The sequence below is a fragment of the Phoca vitulina genome, unplaced genomic scaffold, assembly GCF_004348235.1.
Source record: "Phoca vitulina isolate PV1807 unplaced genomic scaffold, GSC_HSeal_1.0 scaffold6, whole genome shotgun sequence".
NCBI classification, from domain to species: domain Eukaryota; kingdom Metazoa; phylum Chordata; class Mammalia; order Carnivora; family Phocidae; genus Phoca; species Phoca vitulina.
In genome coordinates, this window is record NW_022589709.1 from 42,303,536 (window position 1) to 42,320,631 (window position 17,096).

Below are 17,096 nucleotides of genomic sequence, written 5' to 3' on the forward strand. Positions count from 1 at the left end.
ATCTTGTTTTATTTTTCCCTCCCTTCCCCTATGATCCTCTGTTTTGTTTCTTAAATTCCACATATGAGTGAGATCATATGGTAATTATTTTTCTCTAATTGACTTAATTTCGCTTGGCATAATACCCTCTAGGCTCCAACCACGTCGTTGCAAATGGCAAGATTTCAATTTTTTGATGGCTGAGTATTATTCCATTGTATATATATATATACTACACCTTCTTTATCCTAGACTAGATTTTGAAGGATGCTTAAATATAAAAGCTTTAAACAAGGGTCAATTATTAATAATTCATACCAAACAACTTATTAAACACATCAATGGGACGATTTGTGCCCAATATTTACAATGTTTCTACTAAATATTAACGGAAAATACTGAAATTGAATCTTTAAAGTTAATACTTACCCTTTTTTAGAAGATAACCTTTTTTAACAATATTTTTATAAAAGGCATCCTTTGTTTTTCGACGAATTGTATTATAGATTTCCTTGCCATCCACTGTATCATTGAGTACTTGTTCTTGATCCTGAATTTTTAAAAATATTAAAATTACGTCATGAATTCTTGATGGAAATTAAATAAAATCTACTAAATTACTAATTAATAGCCAGGTTGTGTGTGTGTCTAGAACATTTAAATAACGTTTTTAAGGCTAAATTCTAAATAATGTAACATATATTAAGAGATCCTTTGCTTTCCAAAGAAAGTCTCAAAAATACAGTTTTGTTACGTTGCCTTGTTGTGTTATAGCAAATAACACTGACAACATGAATTTGTCCCAACAGAACTGATAAATTGGGAACCAATTTAAGCATAAAACCAATTCCTGTTTGCTTATGCACAGTTATGTCTGTGAGAAGCACGAGATAAATGCAGAAAACTGCACCCAGCTGATAGAGGAGATGCATGGGAATATACAAAACACACCTCCAATACCTGACAACCCTCTCAATTCACCAAGCGTTATATGCCTCACCCATCCATCCACACCTGGTGTTAGAACACCATCTGATTTCAAATAATCCTTCTACCACTTTACAATAATCACAACCCTGACAGCCTCTTTGACAAGTAAACTTCAGGTCTTTTTCAAGGTAAAGTGCCATATTTATTGTAGTAGTTAAATATTTCTTAACCATTTAGCACATATAAAAACTATGCGTCATTTTATTAGGTTCTTATCTTTATGTGTTACTGATGAGGTTCTTGAGTGTTGTACCCCTTCCCATAACGTTGTGATTTTTATTGCATGGTTTTACATAACTCTGACTTTTAGGAATGGATGCATGTGTCTTAACTGCTAAATCCTCCCAAGTAACAAAAAGAATTCTGATGTCAGGAAGAATATAAAGAGAAGAGTGTCTTTATAATGATCTTTCCAAAATAAATCAGTCATCAGTATTAGCATTGGGATCTACTGGTTTCAATTTCAGTTTTAGTTTCTCTTTTGAGCAGTTCTTACTATTTGCTAGGATGAATATTTTATGACTGTTTTCTTAGAGACCTCAGGGTTCATCTGATCCTTTTATAAATCTCAGATATGAGATTTTCATAAATCGTATTTTTCCTCTATCTTGAAACATTCTGCTATTTCATCATCCTAGGAATCATTTCATCATTATTCAACAATTACTTCTCAAGTATGCTAAAGAGCAGGGGTTGGCAAACCATGGCGCGGGCGCCAAACCCAGCCTACTGCCTGGTGTTGGACATAAAGTTTTATCAGAACACACCCACACTCATTCCTTTATGTTTTGTCTGTGGTTGCTTTCTCCCTACAGAGGCAGAGTTCAGCAGCTGAGACAGAGACTGAAGGCCTGCAAAACCTAAAATATTTATCATCTGGGCCTTTACAGAAGTTTGTCAACCGTTAGCTTACAGGATGATGCAAGAGTGAAATAAACCCTCTCTATTGCATCACCTTTTTTTTTTTAACTGTGTTGCCAAGTATTGCAGCATCTTTCAGAAAAGTATAAAAGCCCATCTAGGTTATCTTTTTACTAGCTTTCATTGAACACAGCCCAGAACTCTTGATTTTCTGCTAATAGCAAAGAGAAAAAAACTGACATAGGAAGACGTTTGACAATTATTAAAAGAATCAAAAGATGAATGCAAAGAGGCAGCAGCACTTTGTGATCTACTGTGATAATAAAAATGATTTTTGATAAGCAAAAATTTCAGACTACAATTCTTCAGATGACAGTATCCTTAAACTTTCTCAAACTCAAGAAACACTAAGTAAACGTGGATTTCTAGGCAGTGGAGGGGAGGGAATACGTATGGTGTTTCTATCTAGTCAGTCATTTAATAGCAAGGATGCAATCACGCAGTATTTTGTGACAAGAATCTAGACTGTTCCTGTTTTGCTAAAAAGAAATAAGGGTTCTTTAAATTTTTATGTTTGTGCACCCAAGATTTACTTAATATGATTTATAAGTGGACAAAAGGTACTTTGTATCCAAAGGTTGTAGAAGGAAACATAATGTAGAAATTTTAAAATTCACCATATTTATCACTGTAACTGATGTTTAAAAATCTAAACAGAAAAATATTTTACCCTTATGGAGCAAAGAAGACTGTACTCTCCCAACAAAATTATAAGCCATCCAAGTTTTCAAAATTATTCCATTTGATAATTCAAGTACATGAACTAAAAGCGAGAATTATAAACTAAAACCCAGTAGAGAGATATTTACATCTGGAATCAGTACTGGATTCTGACAGTGAAAGTGTGGGAAGAATAACCAGAGTAATTATACAGCAAGAATTAATTAGAGATGTATCTGAAATCTGGAATTAGGATTTACAAGATGGATTATGTTCCAGGTCCATGCATGACAGTGGATTAACAACTGCTTATTTCAAGCCTTTATAACCAAGGAAATATGGAAAAACATTTCAGTTTGCTATGTTTAAATTCTTATTAAATTTTCTAATAACCTTTTCTGGACTATACCTTTATTCCTACTTCTAAGAATTATTCATAAAATGACTTAAAAATAAAAAATTTAAAAGGATACACTGGACCCAGATGATAAATAGTGATGACTACTCTCCTGGTTATATAGATTTGTACTTATCAGTCTTTTATTTCAAAAATGATAATATTTAGGGGCACCTGGGTAGCTCGGTCAGTTAAGCGTCTGCCTTCAGCTCAGGTCATAATCCCAGGGTCCTGGGATGGAGCCCCACATTGGGCTCCCTGCTCAGCGGGGAGTCTGCCTCTCCCTTTCCATCTGCCTTCCCCCAGCTCATGCTCTCTCTCACTCTCTCTCGCTCTCAAATAAATAAATAAAATCTTTAAAAATAATAATAATAATGATAATATTTAGTATTGGCTACAGAATGGGGCATATTTGTAGTTTGTACTTTAAGACATAACTACACTATTATTTGGATTTAAATATCTAATTTCAGGATGATCTCCATAACTCTTTTCTAAATTATATTAGGGTAGGGGCTGATATACTTATCTACAACTTCCAAGGGATTCCAACGTATTAGAAGACACTATGGCCAAGGACGGAACTTAACTTTCCAAACTCCAGTAATCACTGGATGACAAAGGGAAGGCTTTAGGGCCTACTCTCTACACAGTTCTGGAGAAGTCTTAAATGTTCCTGTACATTTAATTCAATAAATGTTTGTTGAGTGCCAGGGTCTGTTCTAGTTCTTGAGATACATCAGTGAACAAATCCAAGATCCTTATCCTCAAAGAACTTACATTCTAATGAGGGAAGGATAATAAACATAATACATAAATCATACTGTATGTTAAGAAATGGTAAGTGTTTTACAGGGTAGGGCAAGTAGCAGTATTAAATAAGGTGTACGGGTCAATCTCATTGTGCAGCTAATTTTTGAGCAAAAGAAGATAATGGGACATGTGGCTATTTGAGAAAAAAACCATTTTGGGCAGAGTCAATAGCTAAAGCAAAGATCCTAAAGTAGGAGAGAGACTGGCATATTTTAAAAAACAGCAGAGAAGCCAGTATGAGTGGAGACAAGTGAGAGAGAAGGATGGTAGAAAGAGACGAGTTCAGAGGACCAAAGAGATGAGATCTATGGTCTGAAAGGCCATTGTAAGGACTTTGGCTTTCACTCTGAAGGAAATGTAGAACAGGTGCAAGTATTAAAGACAGGAGTGAAATGATCTGACTCACATTTTAAACGGATCCCTCTGACTGTTGTGCAGTGTTAAAGGGCAAAGGTGGAAACAGGGAGACCAAAGTCAGAGTCTAACAGTGGTCATGTGGTACATTTATTTGGAAGGCAGTCAGCATGATGTTCCTGACAGTATGGATACAAAGCATAGGAGAGAAAGAAGAGTCAAGGATGACTCAATGCCCTAAGTCATTACCCTCTCCAATCTCAATTTCCCTATCGTATAGCAGCGACCTCATCAAGTTGTGGAAAATTAAATAAACTAGTAAGAACTGTGTCTAAAACACAGTGCTTAAAAAGTGTTGCCTATTTTATTGTGGGCTGCATTGTTTCAAAAGGCTCCTTCTCTTCTAACGTCTGTCTCCAGAAGTGTTAGCTCCACAAAGTAAGCAGAGCTACCTAGGACTGCTCTTTCCATTCCAGGATCTTACTCTGAATGGGGGTATGCACCTCAGGGGGAGTGAGCTAATCAGTTTTTCCATTAATAAAAGGTTATTATTACACTTTCTGTTCTGTAATAGAATCCTGCTGGGAAGGATAGGTAAGTATTATGATTCCCAAACTTCTACAATAACCTACTTTTTTACTCCAGGTCCTAATTAACAGACGTCAAATAGCATTTAATGGTTTTTATGGAGTAATCAAATTGCTTTGTAACTGGCATCAGTTATTTCTGAAATATTCAAAGCATTAATTGGCACTTTTGCAAATGACAACGATTTGGGGTTTGTTGAATTATGAAACCGCAACATGGGAGTGCGGCAGATTATATATTTGAAGTAATTCTTAAAACAACCTTATAACTTAAGTACGAAAGTTTTAATGTAAAATAATAGTTATTGTGCTAAAGAGTTTTTATTCTAAAAAGTAAATTTTTCTAAAAAAATTTAAAAAATTCTAAGCACAATTTCAAGATGTATGGCTTAACTTGTAGACAAATAAAATCTGTAGACTTCTGAAACAAAACCATCATTAACTCTAATAGTCAATGTGAATTAGAATTCAGGATATAGCGGTGGGACACAGTGGCAGAATCTGGAGGTAAAGGCACCTCTGGCCCCTAATAAAAAGACCCTGAGCAGTGCTTCTAGAAAACATGTACCAAACTATGTGATTAAAAGAAAAAAAAAAGGGAGGCAGGGCGCCTAGGTGGCGCAGTCGTTAAGCGCCTGCCTTCGGCTCAGGTCATGATCTCGGGGTCCTGGGATCGAGCCTCATATCGGGCTCCCTGCTCAACGGGGAGTCTGTTTCTCCCTCTCCCTCTGGCTACCGCTCCCCCGGCTTGTGTTCTCCCTCCCCCACCCCCGTCAAATTTAATAAATAAAATCTTTAAAAAAAAAAAGTTCGTTTTACTATGGGGTAGAATAGTGAACAGTGTCTGCCAGAAGTGCCAACAAAAGCGGGACATCAGGGCTGACTACGGTTATCAGGAAGGTGTCAAGGAGAAAGTGAAACTTGAGATGTATCTTACACTAGCAGTGCTTAGACAGGACTAGAGGAAGGGATGGACATGGAGATAGCAACATGCACAATGAGATTAAGACACATTAGTGATAACACAGAGGGGGTGAAGTAGGTGCTTCCTACTGGAGAGCGGTCGTTCATTCAGTAACACTGATGCTACTCTAGGCACTGAGAACACAACACAACACCCCTGCTCTCGTGGACCACACGTTCCACCAGAAAAGTGTGAGGAAATGAAGCTATATTAAGTGTGACAAGATGATGATGATTCTTGAATTGATATTAAGCATCAGAATAATGATCCCCCACCTCAGCAACTGCAATGAATAGCAGGTACAACCATCTGAAACTAACTTGTTAGGAGGATGAAAATCTGTGGAAGAGAGACTTAACCAGTCACTGTGGAAGTTTGGATGGGCACCCAAAAACCCTTCTTTATGTCCCTGGAGTATCAATACCTCCATTTTCCACATAGAAAATTCTTAATCACTCTTTTGAAATACCTGTTGCCTAACCTCTGCTACAAACTTTGCCCACCACTCTTCAGAAAGTATACGAAATACACAAACTAAGCAATACCCTATACATTAAGCAGCTAATATTCAACAGGCCCTCTTGTTCAAGACCAATCTCTCCTCTTATACTGTGGATTTTAGCCACTCTTGCCTTCCCTAGGACCTGTACACCAGCTACTGCCACTACCCCATCTCAGCCACCACTGTCACTCTCCTCACTACTGGTGGCTTTATGCAGAGTATACAGACACACACAAAACTCTCTCACCATAAACCTATAGCCAAATAAACAGTGAAAAAGTTTAAACCCCTCTTAGCCCTATATCTTCTTTTAGATTTCATTTTTATTTTATTTACCAAGCTCACCTATGTAAGCCCAGCTGTGATTTATTCTTGCTGTCTCCACTTTTGCCTCCAACAAGCTCATTCCTTGACCCAATATAACATGGCTTCTGTCCCACCACTGCTTCTATTCTCAAAAAGCCACAAAGGCTAGAATCAACATAAATAAAAACTAAGTGTTTCTCTTACAATTTACTTTCTAAAAGAATCTGAATAACGGCAGTTTTAAATTTTATCCAATTTTAAATGCATGAATGTGTGCATAAAACATACCACCAAAAATGCATTTTAAAATAAAATGCTTATTACTGCAAAAAGAAAAACAACACTGACCTGCATTGGTACAGGTTCCTTAAGATAATACCCTTCAACAATCTGTTCTTTTCGATAGTGATCTATGATGTCCCCAATGCTGTTAAAATAAAAATTACTAACATTGACATAATTTGTCTTATAAAAAAATGCAGATCTTGAAAATACACAAAGACCCTGTTAGCAAGGATTATGTATTTGCAAGTGTTTTCAAAAGCATATAACCCAAATACATCAATATATATGATTATAATAGTCACATTATTTTAGAAAAGCAAGAATTCATTTACAGGTCAGAATACCAGAGTCAGAGATCCCAATTTTGCATACACATACTCAAAGAGTTAGTATAAGTAAGGAAAGAATAAAAGTCTACCTTTTTTTTTTTTTTTAAAGAGTGTTTCTGAGGAATTGAGAAAGAACTGATAGAGAAATGGCATTTATATAGCAAGTTCAGGTAGATTTTAAGAATTTTTATCATCAAAACACACATTCTGCTTTCAAACAATCAGATGAAGTTAGATAATAAAACACATTAACAGCAAGTAAAAGCAGAAACAAACAGAAGACCAGGAGCTAATTTTACATGTAGGATTATCGCTACCCCAGGGAAAGCTTATTGATGAATTTGATAAATAATGCTATAAAATAGTCTTACTATCTGGGAAATTTTACTAAAATGAAATTAAAATGACATTATATATTTTAACATGTATTTTGGCATGGCATAATGAGTTTTCCAATATAAAAGTGTTTCTGTATAATCGGTAGGCCATTTTATTGTCCTGAATATTTAAATCCTAGACTTTTAAACTTCCCTTTAATATACCGGAGGAATGGCTATTTTAGGGACAGATAGGAAACATTTCTCAAAACAGATCTTGTTTAACCTTCCACTTGATTTTTTCCACAGTTCTTCTATTGATGGAACTGAAATATATGTTTTATTCTTTAGAGATACATATGTGTATATACACACACGCACACCCCTCTCTCCAAAGATACACACATATACATACATATATATGTCTCCAAAGATAAAATGTCTTTGCTATACTACAAAATTAATTTAAAGCAAATATAATGTTAAAAATAGCAAAACAGAAGACTTGAAAAGATAAATGAAAAAAAGTATGAATGGATATGAACTAAATACCAGAGGCAGCATTTCACACAAGGGGGAGGGGCGCAAAATGAGACAAGTAAAAAGGTATTCACATTAAAAAAGACAAGGAGGGTTGTAAGTGTTTAAAGGAAAAATGTAATACCACATATAAATCCAAAAATGTTAAAAGAAAAAAGAAAATCGGAAAAGAAGACATTTGAAGACAGATACCACCACAGAGATAACTATGTGTTTCAAAGCAAAAAGCATTAAATCTATAAAAAACAATAAATATCAAAGGTTTCTGACTCAGTAACTGTAAAATGCAACTGATCCAGTGGAGCATCTCAGCATTACAATATAATTCTTGTCCATGAGCTGAAAGAATAAGATACTGTTGTGGAATACAGTTCAGACTGCCCAAGAGCAAATTTAAAAGTATGTGACAACCAATCAGATATATTTTTACCAATGAGCTGGACTTTCAAGATGTTTTTTTAAAAAAATTACTTTAGTTCATATTCTACCCGGATATACCTAAAGAAACAGTCAAGGGAGATACAACAACCCAGAATTTCCTAGGCATTCCATGAAAGTTTTAAATACAAAACCAGATAGATTTACATCTCAGAAAACTAAAACATGTCCACTATACATCTGTGAAATAAACGTGAGTTTCTAGAGATACTATATCCGATACTTTCATTTTAGTAATATACTTAATAAATAAAACCATGTCTCTCCTTAAACGTTCAAGCTCCTAGATAAATGTTAGTAATCTTCAAGGTCTGACCAAAATCCTTCCTCCCTCTCCCTTCTCATCACTACCTCAACTGCTCTCTTTCCACTGAGTCTCCTGTATCTATGTGTACAGCCCTGAACTCATCAGTCAGCCAACCATCTGTTCTCATAGACTTGTACCTCATATATCTTTTCTTTAATTTTATATGCATGGGGTCTGTACAATATATTTCAAAAAGTAAGTTAGTTAATAAATGTTTGCTGAATTATACTTGCCGTTAAATGCTTCTCCTGCTTTTCTAAAAGTTTTAATATAGGAATGTTAAAGTTATGTCTCAACAAAGCAATTTCTAAATGAAACACACTTAAGTACTACCTCTTTTTACCAAAAGACTAATGTAGAATTAATGCGGAGAAAAGACAGTACAGTGTGGCTCTGTTACATAGATTTATTGAATAATCCAACTTAACACTTACATATCTAAACAGTAAGTGTTAATCACAAAGGTGTATGTTTTTAAGTTCATTTATTTTTTCTTAGTAATCTCTACACCCAATGTGAGGCTTGAACTCACAACCCTGAGACAAAGAGTCGCATGCTCTTCTTAACTGAGTCAGCCAAACACCCCACAAAGGTTTATCTTCTAAGATTTACTTTATTATTGACACTAATGCTGTAATGGAATATATTTCCATGCTGAAATATATATTTCCAAACAACTGTAAAACTGCCTTTTTCCAGGCATCAGATTTACATAATTCTAGCTTTCTTTGAAAAAAATTTTTAACATTAATACTAGAAACAACAATACTCCTGAACTTTATCAAATGAACTTATCTATAAAAAAAAAAAAAATTGTGGGTGGGGGAGCACCTGGGTGACTCAGTTGGTTAAGCATCAGACTCTTGGTTTCAGCTCAGATTATGATCTCATGGGTCGTGAGATCAAGCCCCACATTGGGCATCACGCTCGGTGGGGAGTCTGCTTGAAAGATTCTCTCCCTCTGCCCCTCCCCCAGCTCACACTTGCTCTCTAAAATAAATAAATGTCTTTTTTAAAAAAAGAAAAAAATTGGGGGGAATGATCACAGCCCATTAAATTAACATGCATTTAAAAATTTTTAAGTCTTCATTTTATAAGCAGACTAATAATTTTGCAATAATTTAGAAAGAAATATACTTCAAATACTTCTTTCTTCCTGCTTCATTCTGGTCTTTATCAATAAAAAAGTCAACCTTTATATATTTTACAGACTGCTTCCATTTTGTAGGAAGAATTTTCATCTTGCAGAATGTGTATCATAAGGAAGTTTAAGTCAGTAAACAAACTTCCCCGAAAATAAATCTATGTAAATTATTTTATCTTTAAAAGTTTCCAGATAGACATTTATCAATTCAGTTAAGAATATATGTTTTCAATTTACAGTTTTATATATTCCAAGTCCCTAGAAAACTGGAAAATGGGAAAAAGTAATTTACCTTCATAAAGAGCTCAAATTGCAGCTAGCTAGATTTTCAGTGAGGATGTCTAGATTGGGCTATTAATGTAGAAACCACTCACGCAGCTTTTCTGTATGACATGTGCAAAAGGATCCAAATGTCTAGACTCGTATCTTCCACTTGATGTCTCATAACTGTTCATGGGCCTTCTGGCAAGCAATTACAACTTGGTTTTTTTGTTTCATTTTCTAAGGTAAACCGATTGCTGGACCTCTATACCCTCAAAAGTCAAGCTGGAATTAAGAGAAATTCTAAACGGGATGGCAAATACTGCTGTGGTATTTAAGGGATTAAATTAAGCAAATGCCATCATTTTAGTTTATGAAAGCCTCCAAAAGAGGAAGACAATGCCACTCTAGAGTTATCTAGTATGGGAAATTCTTTACATTTGGGGGAAAAAATGAAAGATTTCTTTCTAATATACAGGAAGAAAAAAAAAAAGCTGAGATTCTATCATATGGTTTCTCTATTAGCTTATTTTTCTGCTCCAGTGACTAAGTTCATTTTGAGCTTTGGGATAAGCAACAAGTTTACTATAATTTTTAAAATGAGAAGTAGGAACCAATAATTACAAATAAGAAATATCAACTTGAGAACAACCCAGTTACATGGGTAACATTTGTAATAAGTCTCTGTTTACTCTTTAAGAACTTCTTCTTCCTATTAAAATGTCTTGGGGTGCCTGGGTGCCTCAGGAGGTTAAGCATCTGGCTTTGACTCAGGTCATGATCCCAGGGTCCTGGGATTGAGCCCTGCATCGGCTCCCCACTCTCCCTCTGCCTACTGCTCTCCCTGCTTGTACTCTCTGTCAAATAAATAAATAAAATCTTGAAAAAAAAATAAAATAAAATGTCTCACTAATAAAATAACATATTTTCTTTTTCTTAAAACAAATGTTTTGCTATCCTATAGTTAAAGACTTAGCAAATTTGCTATAAACAGTCTGCATATAATCAACAAACATATAAATTATCTTGGTAGAAAACAAATTATAAGTTATTAACTTATATTCATGTTTGACACTATCTGAAGAATCCTTGGACATGACTACTACTAAATTATATTAAAGGCCTTATAATTTTAAATTCTAAAGAGTCAGGCACTTTTATACAATTTTGAATCTGATGTACGTTATTGAAATTTCAGCTATTTTTGCCAAAAGTAAAAGGTAACTAAAATTTCTCACAACTCACCTGTTATAATATCGGCCTCCCATCATAAACTGATTGTTTGGTGTTGGACATATTTTAAATCGCTGAATATTTTCGTTGGTCCGAAAGTAAAGTGAATAGTCACCAGGAGTATTATCTGAGGGCCTCACAAGAAAACTGCATACTTGGCCAACTGTAAAAATTAAGCTGTTAGTTTTATTTCCTAATTATCAAATAAAAAAGAAATAGTGTTAAGTAACCTAATTATAAAGTACATTTAAAAGTCATAAACATATGTAAATTTTCACCAGGAACTTGTCTTATAATAAAAACAATTTTAATACATCTTTATGCTTTCTAGTTTATGAGTCACAACCATTCATGATGTTGCATGTGTGTATTACATAAAAATAAGTCTGCAGCAGTGATTTCTGGTTAATAATGTCTCTACCTGTCATGACTTCGGAAGAATAACCTAACCACAGGTATAGAGGACACTGGCTAAAATGGGTACATTCTATTTGTAAATCCTCTTAATAAGAAGAGTTGAAAAAAGTTAAAGTAAATTTTGTTTAGGCATACTCTACATTTAATCAATGCTTCTGATTAAACATTAAAAAGTAATAACTGTAATAAAAGAGTACCAATGCTTACAAAGGTAGATTCAAAAATGAAATATGTGTGTACCTTATCAAAATCAATACATGTACACCACCTTTCATTTAATAGGTAAGTACCTGGAAAGTCATATAGAAACAAATTATCATATATTAAATGTTTTCACACTAATTTTAGAGAAGGCTTTTTGATATCTTCAATTGGCAGTGACTCTTAACACCAAAATGGTTTGTTTTTCCTCTTCCTTAAGTCCTAATGACATAGAAAAGATCAGAACTTGACTGCTTTTAGGAAAACACACTGAACACTTAGAATATCAGATGCAATTTTTATGTAAATTACTACGAGTTCCAATCATCTAGCCAAAGCACTTACTAACAAGTAATTTCATGTTTAATACAAAGAATAGGAATTCATGCAAAACTGTGCATGCAAGTGCTTATGTGTGCTTTTCAGGGGAGAAAATCACCAGATTCTTCAAAGAGCACATGACCCAAAGAAAATAAAAAGTAACATAGAGAAATTAAGTTTAGCCCCTTTCAACTTGAAATGCATTAAACAAGAATGAGTGCCTCAAGTATTTGGTGGTCCAAGTTCAAAAATATAAACTTCTTTTCAAAATTCAGTAAATTCACTAAAATAAATATTTTGGTCCCACCCTCAAAGCTGATAGCATGTCATCTTGGTTGAGCATCTGGTCTCTATTACTACCATTTGCATCATGATGTTCCTTATTTTTAACCTACTTAGTCTACATCCTCACAATAAAATTGAACACTTCTAAAACTCCCTTAAATCTTTCAAAAGAGCCAAGTATTTATTACATTAAACTCCAATGCCTACAGTTCAAAACAGTAATTCAGAAAACATCTTTAATAATCAGTAATTTACTCACCATATACAAAAACTATCAAACACTGGTTGTTTTTAAAGAACTAAGATTTCTACATTACAGATTATGGCTTAAACTTGTGTCAAATCCTTATTATGTATGGTTTACGAAAAAGATTCTTAGTTAAATTATTTCTGTCTTAAATGTTAGGATAAATGATGACAGGATGGTTTTTAGTTTAAATAATAAATCCACAATACAAATCAATTTTTACTTTGCGTATCTCTATAAAAACTTTTAAGAAATGTTAAAATGGGCGCCTGGGTGGCTCAGTTGGTTAAGCGACTGCCTTCAGCTCAGGTCATGATCCTGGAGTCCCGGGATCGAGTCCCACATCGGGCTCCCTGCTCAGCAGGAAGTCTGCTTCTCCCTCTGATGCTCCCCCCTCTCATGCTCTCTCTGTCTCTATCTCATTCTCTCTCAAATAAATAAATAAAATCTTAAAAAAAAAAAAAAAAAAAGAATATATTTTAAATAAGGCCCAATTCTATAATTTCACAACTGCACAAAGATAAATGCTAGAACATTTCCTGCATCCGAACAGCAAAAAAATAAAAACTACACAATATTATTCTAAATATCGATAATAAATTACGGCTTTTATATAACAGAAGCTTATGGTCATTCAAAAGAATGAAAACTTATATAAGCAGATATAGAATGATCTCCCAAAATATATCCTAACATGAAAAAAGTATGTTGCATGTTCCTATGAGTGTGCGTGTGTAGGGGTATGTTTAGGGGCAAGGAAGGGAGATATACACAGACACTGAAAACTTATAAAAATACAGGAAAAAAACTCAAATCTGGTGCTGCTTGCAGGGAAGAGAACAGAACTGGGACAGAAAGAAACACACTTCACTGAATTTTATACTGCATGTATGTGTTCAACTAAAAAACACCAGATAACAAATATAGCAGTTTCTCTGTGGTATGCAAGAATTTACAGTATGTTTAAATATCAAATGAGTGCTAAAGGCAAAATGGATGATAAATGGTCTGTTTTTAAATAAAGAATGAATATACAAGTACCTGTCATTAGTAAATTATAAGCTTCTTGTTTGGAAATTTTCCCATGGAACCATCTTAAAAAGAGAACAAATTAAATATGTAAATCTGAAGTCCTTTTTGCTGTTATACAATCAAAACTAAACAACCAGCACAAGTTTAATTCAAGCTGATATAATGAAATAAAAGCAAATACAACTGATCAAATTATCTCATCCCTTTTACATTTATGTTATTGTACTTTCTAAACATACATAATTTCAACAAAATATAGAAAAATAAGGGACTGATATGAACTATAACTTCCATATTAATTAACAATACAAAGACAGTAATGATTTTAATTCTGATAATGAGAAGCTGTTACATGTTTACACCATAGCTAGTGTTCTCTTTTCTTTGTATTAGGAGGGAAGGGTAGTACAGGTAGAGCCCACTACAGAATTATCCAGAAAAAAAAAGTAAATGAATTTTCCTCACATTACTCTCAAAATGAACTTTCCCTATAATAGGAGGTAAATTCTCTCTTGAAAGAAAATGGAATGGCTGATTAATACTTTCCTTAAAGTCAGAAAGTAAGACTGAGTGGTGACAGAGTAGGTATCAGCATCAAGGACTGAAATAAAAGGACTCAGCATTCCTAATTCTATTTGAGCTAATGCCATAACAAATTAGATGGCTAGAGTATTTTAGTTTCTGTATACTTAAAATAAGCATTTAGAAATTATTATAAATGGCATTATAGTCAAGATCCACTGCATTTAATAAAGTATTTAAATTTTACCTTAGAATAAAATGACCTGATTTTAAAAACTATTAGTAATTAAATTTCTTAAAATCTCCTCTCATTTACCTGAAGGACAATTATCTATCTTGCTGATTAACACCTCTTAATACCAGCCTGACAACTCCAGATCATCCCTCCATCACTTTGCCACAAATTCTTGGGATCTACTCTATTAGTTTTAATAGTGGCTTAAAAACAACTTGGAAAGTAAAAGTACTACAAGACTAAAACAAAAAAAAAAAAGCAAGACCCATCCATACACCGCCTACAAGAGACTCACTTCAGACTTAAAGACACATGCGGACTCAAAGTGAAGGGACGAAGAAACATTTACCAGGCAAACGGAAGTGAAAAGAAAGCTGGGGTAGCAGTACTTATATCAGACAAAATAGGCTTTAAAAACAAAGACTGTGACAAGAGAAAAGAAGGACATTATAAAATGATAAAAGGAACAATCCAACAAGAGGATATAACAATTACAAATATCTATGCACCCAACATGGGAGCACCTAAATACACAGAGCAGCTATTAACAGACATAAAGGAAGAAATTGACAGGAATACAGTAACAGTAGGAGACAAACATCCCACTTACATCAATGGATGGATCATCCAGACAAAAAAAATCCAACAAGGAAAAAGTGGTTTTGAATGACACATTACACTAGATGGAACAGATATATATACAGAACACTGCACCCCAAAACAATGAACACATATTCTTTTCAAGGGCACACCTTATTTAGAATTTGTAATCTGATATAGGTAGTGGGAAGACTTCACACTAATACAATCAACAAGGTACGGCCTCACTCATGGAGCCTATTTTACAGTTACACAGCTACATAGAACAATAAGGAAAATGAACCCAGAAAACATCTCATATGTTCCACCTAAGGAAGGGTGGGGAACTAAACGAGGTTTACTGAGAGTATTCAGCTTCACGTTTTTGTGTTCTAATGGTTAGAAAACAGAATAAGCAACCACTTGAGAGGCAAGTTGCGTCCATTCGTAAATTCTGACAGGATGGTAAGAAAAAAATGTTCCAGTGAAAAGAGATCAAAAGATGAAGAGTTTCTATTAAAATCATGAGTAAAATAGAATTGGGATTGAGAGTTAACATCTTCAGAAGAAAATTCATATACAAATAAATGGGGGGGGGGGGCCTGGGTGGCTCAGTCGTTAAGCGTCTGCCTTCGGCTCAGGTCATGATCTCAGGGTCCTGGGATCAAGCCCCGCATCGGGCTCCCTGCTCAGCAGAGAATCTGCTTCTCCCTTTCTCTCTCCCTCTGCCTCTCCCCACTGCTTGTGCTCTCTCTCTCAAATGAACAAATTTAAAAAAAACAAACAAACAAATGAGGGGTGAGCAGGACACTAAAAAAGATCTCCAAGGACAAAAACGAAATTAGAGTAAATTTCCCATAGGAGATTATTGCTAACAGCTAACATTTCTGAAATATGAGAAGACTGTGGCAAATAAAACATATAGTAATACCTGGTCTTTGAATTAGCCCTTACAAGATACTTAAAATCAGCCTGAAAAGATTACAAAAAGAAGGGCCTTGCAGAATCTTGTAAATATGGTAAAGAACCCTGTTGGGGCGCGTGGGTGGCTCAGTTGGTTAAGCGTCTGCCTTCAGCTCAGGTCATGATCCCAGGGTCCTGGGATCCAGCCCTACAGCTTCTCCCTTTCCCTCTGTCTGCTGCTCCTCCTGCTTATGCTCTCTCTCTCTCTCTGTCAAATGAATAAATAAAATCTTTAAAAAAAAAAAAAAAGAACCCTGATGTTGGAGAAAAGTTGTCTCTCTCTCTCTCTCTCACACATACACACACACACCAAACAAAAAAACTGAAACACAACATATCTAAAAGATGTGGTTACAAAAACAAGAAATGCTATAAATGTATCAGTAAGAAAGTAAAAAAAAATATGAGGAATCATGACATTCATAATGTTATTAATGTTCACAGAAAAGCCTTTAGTTTAGTGATAGAAGAGTTGCATATAAATAAAAGACACCTTCATTATTTAAAAATAAGACTATCAATAGATCCTAAAGAAAATATTAACAATATCAGTTCCTGAGCAAATAAAAACAATTCTTAGGACAGCCCCAAAAGTAGCAGTTTTCTTTTAAAATAAATTTTGGCCTAAGTTTTCCAATTTGTAGGTTTATAACGTATTTTCTTTTTCCTTTTAGTAATTAACACAAACTCACATTTTGCCTTCATGTGGATCTTCTTCCCGGCCCTAAAGGGTAAGACATTAAGACAGTATTTTATATAATTTTAACTACTAATCTATTTTTATTAAAATTAATAAAAATCATATCTTCAAACACATCTCTGCCCTGTCCCTCATATTTACTTATGCATATACAAGAAAAGATGTATCAGTTCAAGAAACGTCTTTCTAAAACTCTCTCCCTTACTGTTACTACTCTTCTCCTCTTGTTGTGATTACTGTAATTCAGGCCCTTTTCCTCCCTTTTCT

General features: G+C 34.4%; 1 protein-coding gene across 1 annotated transcript in view; it reads right to left on the bottom strand.

Annotated features, from left to right (window-relative positions):
- Window positions 1-17,096, bottom strand: part of RASA1 (RAS p21 protein activator 1) — a 106,161-nt gene that overhangs the window by 29,608 nt on the left and 59,457 nt on the right. The window contains exons 6-10 of the mRNA XM_032404035.1: window positions 16,822-16,853; window positions 13,840-13,892; window positions 11,340-11,490; window positions 6,822-6,900; window positions 409-529 (exon numbers count right to left, since the gene is read on the bottom strand). Of these exons, the coding sequence (XP_032259926.1) occupies window positions 409-529; window positions 6,822-6,900; window positions 11,340-11,490; window positions 13,840-13,892; window positions 16,822-16,853 (436 nt within the window). The remainder of the gene's footprint in view (window positions 1-408; window positions 530-6,821; window positions 6,901-11,339; window positions 11,491-13,839; window positions 13,893-16,821; window positions 16,854-17,096) is intronic.